Below are 8,922 nucleotides of genomic sequence, written 5' to 3' on the forward strand. Positions count from 1 at the left end.
GATTTAAATACTAAAACAGTACCACACAGAAAATAAAGAAGGACATTCAGAAACAAATTAAGCCATACCGGTAAATTCTCCGAAGAAGCGGTTGCAGACCAGTCTCAGCAGGGGTCTAATGTTCAGCTTCAGTTCCTCTTTAGTCAGGTGGATCCCCAGCTCATCCAGAACTCGGGGGAGAGACGTGTCCACATCACCAACCACCTAGACACAAAGAGGATTTGACGTGAGGATTACACACTGACTTCTGCAACTCAGCCCAGGCCTGATGGGGGCCCACGGGTGCTGAGCTAGCTATTGTTGCCTTGTTACCCGTTAGAAAATGATGTTAGACGTGTCCAACCTGTGAAAGGATCTTGTAGAGTGGCTCCAGAACGAATTCCACAAAGCTGCGCTGAGAGTTACTGCTGGGAGCTTTCTTTGTGAACTTGCGACTGAAAAGAGAAGAGCAGGTAATCACTGCACAGTATCTTTTAGAAGAGGAGAATAGAGACACTGGCTCAGCATCTGCTGCACTCTGTTGAAATCCAAATTAGTTACTCACGTTTTGGGATTGAAATAAATGTCTCCCCAGAGCCTCTTGGCAAACTCGTTATAGTTGATGTCACCTGTAGACCCAAACAGAGTTAATTAAAACAGATTAGTGCAATAGGCATGAAAAGGAGAGGATGTTCCAGTCCATTGCTGATGTATATGTGCTGAAGAGTTATCTCACCGTAGGTGTCTGAGTAGATCTTTGCAAAGGACCCTAGGGTGAAGCAGATGCTGTACTGAGAGCTGGCGAAGCACACATTTCCAAGGAGAGGAGACACCACCAAATTCTCATCTGTGGAGTACGTGCTGAAAGGCAAAAGAAGTGACCAGTCACCAACTGTAGAGTCCTGTGTGTCTGATTTTGCTACAGTGGACGTGTGTGCTGGTGATTTAAGATGTTGCTCCCATTTTTTGTGAGAAAACCAAATGTAAAAATCATTATCAACAGTGCAGCTGCTACTCTAACGTCACAATGACAAAAAATAAGTTAAAAATAAAGGTTTTCTCATCAACGTCAAGCTTTAGGAAAGAGCAGAGAAAATCGACAAACCTTAACTGACTAATCGTGCGTCACAACAATGTCCTAACGTTTTCTACTGAAATAAGTGCACAGTATCACATGGAACCATTCACACTCTCAGACACAGTGGGTGTCATGGGTTTCCAGTATTACCTGAGCAAACCATTGACCTCATCCACAATGTGGCGCAGTTTATAGTAAGCATCGGTGGGAGGCAGTTTGAGCTCCACGATGAGCCGGTCCACCTTGTTGATGCAGATGGTGATGGCCATACGCTCCTGAACAGCGTGTTTGATCAGACGCTCTGTGTTCAGCATCACCTGGGCAGAGACACACAGAGGTCGGGGTTATATGGTAGGCTGAAGAAATCCACCTATGTGTAGAGAGAGTGGCGGATTGGGAGAACATCAAAAAAGAAAAAAAAAGGTGACTCACTCCTTCTGCTGCGTCTATGAAGAGGACAACACCATCTGAGATCCGGATGCTAGATGTGACCTCATCAGAGAAGTTTACGTGGCCTTTGAGAGAAACACAAGATTTTATATCACTTTCAAACATGATCCTTCTCTAGACCAAAACCTCTGAACATGCATTCAGCAAACAAAGCATCCCATTGAGGGGCAATACCTGGTGTATCCATGATGTTGAAAAGGTAAGATTTGCCTCTGGAGTCTGGCAGGACCATCGTGACAGGGGTACTCTTGATACCAACTCCTCTCTATGGAAAAAGAACAAAGACAAAAATCACCTTTGCGGGAAAGGAAACACAAGTCCGTCATTTTAAAGTCTCCTCCCCTCTTTAAAAGACTAAGTCAACTTGTCAAATGAAACTGCATTCTGTCGTTGATCTATTTCCATTTTTACAATCCCTTGCCATTCTGAAATGTGGTAACCCAGTGTATTTTAGGATCATTATGCAACAGTTCAATCAAAACTCTCACCTCCTGTTCTGTAAAGAGAATGTCTGTGTATCGGAGCTGAAAGAGTAAAAAAAGAAAAAGAAAAAAAGAATCAGGTTAATCTCTGCTGACTCATACAGAATGAATGTGTAATAGAGGGAAAATTTGATTGAATTATTAGAAACAACACTCACGTCCACATCATCTCTCTTCCTGATTTCTGGATGTGTCTGTTCAATCAGGCAGTCCACAAAACAGGTCTGAACGGAATAAACAAATCCATTAGGTCCCTACAAGTCACAGATGAGTCTAAAGTGCAGCCATGTTATTAGCATATGCTCCAAAACATCCCTGTGCTCCTAAATTTTTCATCTTAGCAACATATGCTCTCTTTGGCAAACAGCCGCAGAAGAGCCCTGACTAGAAACACACAGCTAAAAGAGAAACTGAGCCGGAGGCAGCTCTAACCTTGCCGTGGTGAAGGTGACCACAAAGGGTGACGTTACGGATCAGCTCAGGACCGTCCATCAGATCTGCAAGGAATCTGCCAAAGGAGAGGAGGGATGTCACAGCTTGAAGCGGCACATGGCAAACACACTCGCGTACATTCTGGATCAACATATGAATCTTCAAACTTGTACATACATCCGTATTAACAGGAAACCACTTAGAATACTCACTCCATATCATAAACAGTGGCAGGTAACTCTTGCTCCATCAGGGTGAACTGCTTGTTCTTCACAGGCTTGATGATGGGTTCTGGAGAGAGTAGACAGAAAATACTATTGATTGTGTATTTACTTAACAGCATATTTTGACTTCAGCTGTTTTAACACCAATCATACAACATCCTTCATAGTGACTCTGCAAATACATATTACACTTTTGTTTGTCTCCAACCTGTGAGAGGTTGTGTGTCTTCCTCCTGGACGATAGTTTCCACTTCAGGCCCGTAAACTTCCTCTGCTGTAGGATAGTACTTCTTGTCCTCATGCAGGACCACCTCCATGCCTGGGACATCATCATCAGCATCTGCCGGTTCATCGTCATCATCCTCATCGCCCTGCACAAGAACAGTGTTATTACCATTTTGTGTGCACAAATACTGCATAAACAAACTTTAAGTATTACCTACTAATAACCGTTCACACAGAGTTTGAAACTTACCTCATCAACATCTCTGTCCTCTGCATCCAGATCATCTTCATCATCGTCAGAGTCCAGCTCTGGACCGATATAGTTTCCAAACTCATCATACAGATCAGCCTCCATCTTGTAGAGACCTGAGACCGGAGTTTTGTGTTAATGAGTATTCATGTTAGTGAGTCACTGTTACAGCCAATATATTAGTATCGTTCAGCGTTACATAACATTTATGACATTTCAGCATATTGCAATTAAAACTTTGTAGCCTTAACTTATTTTCTCAGCAATGAGGATTTGCAATGAACTATTTTAACTGAAGCTTTTCGCTGCTAACTTGTTTGATGATGTTTGTTAAACAACAAACTATATCGACATTATAACGACCTAAACGTGTGAAGTGTTATTGAGTGAGTCAGTAGCCACAAACAACGTTTGTTATATTCGTGTGATCCAAATTTTGCCATGCAATATAAATTTGATTTTAGTTGTTTATCAAATGCCGGTGATGACTGACGTTATGTAGGTGCCTTCCCACCGAAGCTAACGCTAACTTTGCTTGAGCAAAATATGCCCATTGGTCAAACTTAATTTGGCTATTTATCTAAGTCAAAGGTGCTTTCCGACGGCTGAAGTTTTTAGCCTAATATTTCGTTTCACTGAGAAGTTTTCAATTACTACATGCTCGTCTACTTGGCGAAGTATTTCGCCAAGTAGTTAATCAAAAACTAGCATGCTAGCCTGCTAACAAGCAAAGAAATGAATGACCTGTGGACGACGTTTCAGTTACGTTGCTGTTCAGCGTTATAGTCAACTTACAGCGCCGAGCTATAACTTGCAACCTGCAAAATGCACTTACCTGTGTTATGTTGTAATGTAGTCGGAAAATATTATTTTCAGAAGAAGATAAAGTTGGGGATGTATTCAGAAGATAAATAATTTCCCAAATAGCGCCATGCGCATGGGATACTACTTCCGGCTTTCTTGTTCTACTGACCTGAGGGCGACGAGCATTCAACGTCAAGACTCACCAGCACCCCCACTGATATAGCTGTGCACTACAGGCAGACTGCTCGACACGGTCGTAATAATCTCTGGGCAGATTACATGTTTTGTTGATTTTAGAAGTGATAAGCACTAAATATATTCTCTGCAGCGAACAGACCTTAAAAACATTTATCTAAATCTAAACTTTTGTATTGTTTTTATTTTTTTATATTTCATTTTTATTGTTGTTAATTAATTAATTAATTCTTAATGTGTTTTAAAATCAATTTGTGTAACTGTGTACGGTGTCCTTGAGTGCCAAGAAAGGCGCCTTTAAATAAAATGTATTATTATTATTATTATTATTATAAATGTAAATGCACTGCTATTCTTAACCAACAGAAAAAAATGAAACAGTAAGTGTGGTATGTGCAAATGTTTAGGCAAACTATTGAACATGGGTGTGGAAATATTCTGCTATGGAGTTGAGTTGCAAGCAGTGACACAGGGAACATTGCACAGATAGAAGGAAAACTAGATTCAACTAAATATCAGTAAATTTCAGGTGCAAATGTCCTGCAGTCAGTCCAGAAAGCGAAACTGAAAAGAGGCTGGCTTCCGCAACAAAGCAGAACTCAAAATCCACCGTGAACTACTTCAAGAGACACAAGTTTTTGTAACGGCCCCCACAGTCCTCTGACCTGGACATCGCTGAAAATCTATGGTCAGATCTTACACAGATGCAAGACAATATAAAATATCTCAGAACCTGTGGTCTACAGGAAGAGTGGATGGAGATTCACCAATCAAGACTGTTAAGACTCTAAGCTGGGTGCAAAATATTGTGATATCTACCAAAGGGGGTGAGGGGTTACTGAATACTGACTTTGTAGGGTGCCTATACTTCTGCACATGCCACGATTACAGTTTTTTTGTTTGTTTTTGTAACACTTTCACAATAAAGCTATTAAATAAGACAGAGGTGTAGTTATGCACTATGACCATCAGGTGGCACTAAATACTCATGAACTCTCCAATTGTCTGACATTTATAATAGACAGTTGAAACCAGAATTTTAGTTAGTTCAACTGAGCCCTCTGCTTCAGAACAACCTTTTAAAATTATGCAAAAATAAAAGCTTTATAAACATTAAACCATCATTTAATAGAGTTTGGTATGATAAGTATTATTTTCACAGACAGAGACGTACCTACTTGAAGAGACAGTATGCACAGAAAAGACCATTTGGACTCTTCGGAAAGACTATAGAAGCCCAATATGTGGAAAACTATAATAATGTTTTGACCATAAGTTGAGGTTCTATATCTCTTTAAGGTCTTTAGTTCAGCATTTGGTTTCAAAATCTTGTTTGATCATTGTCTGTTTCAAGTTTAAGTGATACACATTTGTGTTATGCATGATATGTGTGCTAATAACTAAAATTTCAGTAGAGTAGAAAGAAACATGATTTTCTTGTGCTAATGTTAAAATATCAAACGTGGCCTTTTTTTGGCAGAAGTACATGAATGCTGTCAGTGTAAGGGTCCGGAATGAGTTCACATGGACGTTGAGGAGGTTTGATAATAAAATCAGACACAGGGTTTCAGTTGATGGCTTTATTCCTGCTGGTGTTAATATATATTTTTCAGTAGGCCTGGCCTACACAACAAAGACAGACCAATAGACAAGTTAACCAAACACACACACTCTTAAAACATATTCATACATTTTTCATTCGACATACTGTATATTTTCTGACAAACAAATTTTGTGGAGCTATTGCAATCCCCATTGCCATCAGATGGCAGTGTGATTTCATTTATTGACACTTTAATTACATATTTCATAAAAGTTTCAAAAAAGTGCATTTAGTAAGAAAACACACTCATAATTGTAACTCAAGAGCAACGAGTCACTTGGTTAACAAGTGTTCATTACATTTATAAATATTGCTATTTAGGTTATTAGCCTACTTACAGGGATTTCCTTACTGGCCCAGTTTAACTCCTAAAACCATGAGGAATGCTTCTAAATGTTAGGCTATCCCAGTGAAGGAGATTTATTATGTAAATGCAAAGTCCTTTAGTCTACTTCTAAATGCTGTTTATAACAAAGCACTGGATTTGTTATTGATTTCCTCAGCTCCGGTGAAGATGGCAGGTCTCCATAATCATTAACCTGCTCATGAGCTGATAAACCGAGTCTCTGTTCTTGGAGAGGCCTCTGGACCAGGTGAGAAGCTGGGCTGAGGCATGTGCAGGCTGGAGACCTGGCAGACACGTGTTTACAGACAGTAAATAATTTTATTGTCTCAAACATTAGTTCCTGGGACTATTTTACCTGAGAATATGACTAAAATTGTCAACTGGCCCCTTAATCGACTCCTCTGTTTGTGTGTGACCCTCTACTCTGCCACCAGCTTCCTCAGCCGCTGCACCACTTCCTCCCCGCTCACCCACGGCACCGTGACCGCCTTGAACTCCCCGGGCATGGCTTCATGGGTCTCAGTGATCAGCCGGTGCATGGGGAAGTCCCGCCGTGGGAAGGCCACGTCCCGGGGCCCGAGGGAAAGCGCCGGGCAGAAGTCGTTGGCTCCGTCTCCCACGTAGAACACCCTCTGATAGGGGCGGCCCCGCTCCTGCGTCCTGCGGGCCACATAGTCCCTGACGACCACCTGCTTGCACATGTTGTCGGGGCACCGTTGGCAGTCGTGGGAGTGGAAGGGTTTCATCACCAGCCGCCCGTCCTTGTTGAAGGTGGCCGGGTTGGCGAAGATGCGATGGAAGAGCTGGCGGGCCCCGGTGCGCCGGAGCCAGGACTCGATGAAGAAGGTGTTGGCATCTGACACCAGCACCACCTCAAAGTCCTTCGGGGGCCGGGTGCGGAGGAACTGGAAGAGGGTGAGCATGCCGGGGGTGGCCGGTATCTTCTCAATGATGCTGCGTATGTCGCTCTCGGTGACGCCTTGCTCCGCCAGGTAGGCCAGGACGCGCTGCATGTACTCGTTGTAGCGGCCGGGCTGGTAGGTGTCCTTCAGCCACTCCGGGAGGTGTTGACCCGGGGCGGCCTGCACCACCATGTCGTCGCTGGTTTCATCCACGATGGTCTCATCAAAGTCAAAGAAGATGAGGAAGCGCTTGTCGGAGGAGATGTTAGATGAATGGGAGGCCATGATCTCTGTGCGCTTGGACCTGCGGGGTTCCTCCTCTCCTGGGGGGTGGGGTGGGACATAACAGCAGTTGAAGATTGAATCCCCCATGATTAACTATGCCACAACTCTTACTGTTGCCAAGTGGCATAAAATCTCCTCTCCCGCTCTCCCACTCTCCAGCATCCCACGCCAGGCAGACCACGGTGAGGTGGAGGCTACCGAGGAGCTTTCTGGGAAACATTATTGCATAAATAGACGAGGAGGAAAGGGGGTGGGGTGGAGGCAAAACAGAACCAAATACAGATTTAAGATAAGAAATAGGCATAACAAATTTAAAAGGTAAAGACTTATAAAGAGCAAAGCAGCCAACCAGCAGCATTTTCAGCCCAGAGGAGGCAGCATCCTCCAACACATGTCTCTGAACAACTGTGGGACTTTAAAATTTTTTTTTTTTTTTTATAAAGGTAAGGAGCGAAGAGGAGGAGGAGGAGGAGGGGGTGTGGGGTGAAATGATTATAGGCAGAATTGGTCTCTGCATGCTACTACAAGCAAGCAAATAGAGCAACTATATTTCACATGAAAAACAAGACAGTGTGCATGCCTTGCAGGCTGCACGGGCTTCTGCCTACAAACCTTGTTTGGATTGTCGAAGATTGCAGCAATGACCTCACGTGTTTCCCTGATCCAGTCAGGCGCCTTCCAGCTGTGAGGATGTGTTTTTTCTGTCGGTGTCTGGTCTGTGTGAAGAAAAACACAATGAACGCCGAGTTGCAGGAGACAGCTTTAAAGTGAAGCCGCTTTACTTTAAAAAGCCTCATACCCGAGAGCCCTTATAATAACTTTATAATCATCTAATTAATCTGGCAAATTCGTTCAGCTACAAGAAGTAGGTTACCGAGTCACACTACTACAGGATTATTCAGGAAATCCATTTGAGACAAAAAATAAGACATAAGTACAAAAATGTCAAAATGTAAAAGATGACTTTACTATAGCTCAGCTTGCTGTTAAACACATTTCAAGTCCACTTTTAAACTTCAGAGGACACGTTTTGAGTTATTTTTAGGCTAGAGCACAATTCAGAAGTAAACAACTACTTTCTCATAGCAACATCAACAACAGTGGCAGGGCGCCTGCATACAGTAGATAAAGGCTGAGATCCTGCAGATTAGATTTTGTCTTTAAAAAAAGAAATGCATAAATGTATCACCGGTGCTGGTTCCGGTCCACAGTGTCCCTCTGTTCCGATCCGGTCTCGCAGAAAGTACAGACAGAGTTCCGCCGCTCGGCCGCCGGGACGTGCACTTTTATGTGACAGCCAGAACCAGCGGAGCAGCTGTGGACGTGACCGCGCGTACAAGTCCGCCCATTTAATAGCAGCCTACTGAGCGCGTTCATGACACTCTCAAGAGCAGAGGGGAGGAGGGTGGGGGTTTCTATGGGAGGACAGGAAAGAAAGAAAGAAAGAAAGACAGCAGGACGTGCAGTAAATATTCTGCTTCTTCAATATTTCCGCAGATCTTCTCGCTTCTCGTCTACAGTTGATCTAATGTAGGCCGCTCATGTTTTCCAGCGGAGCGTTTACAAAAGGCGAGAATAAATATGACTGGTTGTGACAGCTCTATAAGAAAAGGTCTAATCCGCAGATTTTGTATTTTTAATTTTGGAGTTAACCCAGTTTGGAGCCT

The 8,922-nt window shown here is 43.0% G+C and overlaps 2 protein-coding genes across 3 annotated transcripts in view; both read right to left on the minus strand.

Annotated features, from left to right (window-relative positions):
* eftud2 (elongation factor Tu GTP binding domain containing 2) overlaps window positions 1–4,083 on the minus strand; it is a 13,711-nt gene extending 9,628 nt beyond the window's left edge. Inside the window, exons 1-14 of the mRNA XM_023410987.2 lie at window positions 3,956–4,083; window positions 3,121–3,236; window positions 2,854–3,016; window positions 2,634–2,712; window positions 2,422–2,497; window positions 2,148–2,213; window positions 1,996–2,031; window positions 1,682–1,772; window positions 1,490–1,572; window positions 1,208–1,374; window positions 716–840; window positions 545–608; window positions 344–434; window positions 69–204 (exon numbers count right to left, since the gene is read on the minus strand). Of these exons, the coding sequence (XP_023266755.1) occupies window positions 69–204; window positions 344–434; window positions 545–608; window positions 716–840; window positions 1,208–1,374; window positions 1,490–1,572; window positions 1,682–1,772; window positions 1,996–2,031; window positions 2,148–2,213; window positions 2,422–2,497; window positions 2,634–2,712; window positions 2,854–3,016; window positions 3,121–3,225 (1,282 nt within the window). The 5' untranslated portion in view covers window positions 3,226–3,236; window positions 3,956–4,083. The remainder of the gene's footprint in view (window positions 1–68; window positions 205–343; window positions 435–544; window positions 609–715; window positions 841–1,207; window positions 1,375–1,489; window positions 1,573–1,681; window positions 1,773–1,995; window positions 2,032–2,147; window positions 2,214–2,421; window positions 2,498–2,633; window positions 2,713–2,853; window positions 3,017–3,120; window positions 3,237–3,955) is intronic.
* A 1,601-nt stretch (window positions 4,084–5,684) lies between these two features.
* On the minus strand, window positions 5,685–8,601 carry phospho1 (phosphoethanolamine/phosphocholine phosphatase 1). Of its 2 annotated transcripts, none has more exons than XM_023410940.2 (3): window positions 8,445–8,601; window positions 7,868–7,971; window positions 5,685–7,293 (listed from the first exon to the last, which is right to left on the minus strand). In XM_023410940.2, the coding sequence occupies exon 3, from the start codon at window positions 7,253–7,255 to the stop codon at window positions 6,488–6,490; it is 768 nt and encodes a 255-aa protein (XP_023266708.1). In that variant the 5' UTR covers window positions 7,256–7,293; window positions 7,868–7,971; window positions 8,445–8,601; the 3' UTR covers window positions 5,685–6,487. The 2 variants fall into 2 exon arrangements, with proteins under 2 accessions (XP_023266708.1, XP_023266707.1); XM_023410939.2 differs by having other exon boundaries at window positions 5,685–7,464.
* Between the last annotated feature and the right edge of the window lie 321 nt (window positions 8,602–8,922).

This window comes from Seriola lalandi, unplaced genomic scaffold (genome assembly GCF_002814215.2).
Source record: "Seriola lalandi dorsalis isolate HSWRI2012SDOR001 ecotype SW California unplaced genomic scaffold, Sedor1 jcf7180002054443, whole genome shotgun sequence".
NCBI lineage: Eukaryota > Metazoa > Chordata > Actinopteri > Carangiformes > Carangidae > Seriola > Seriola lalandi.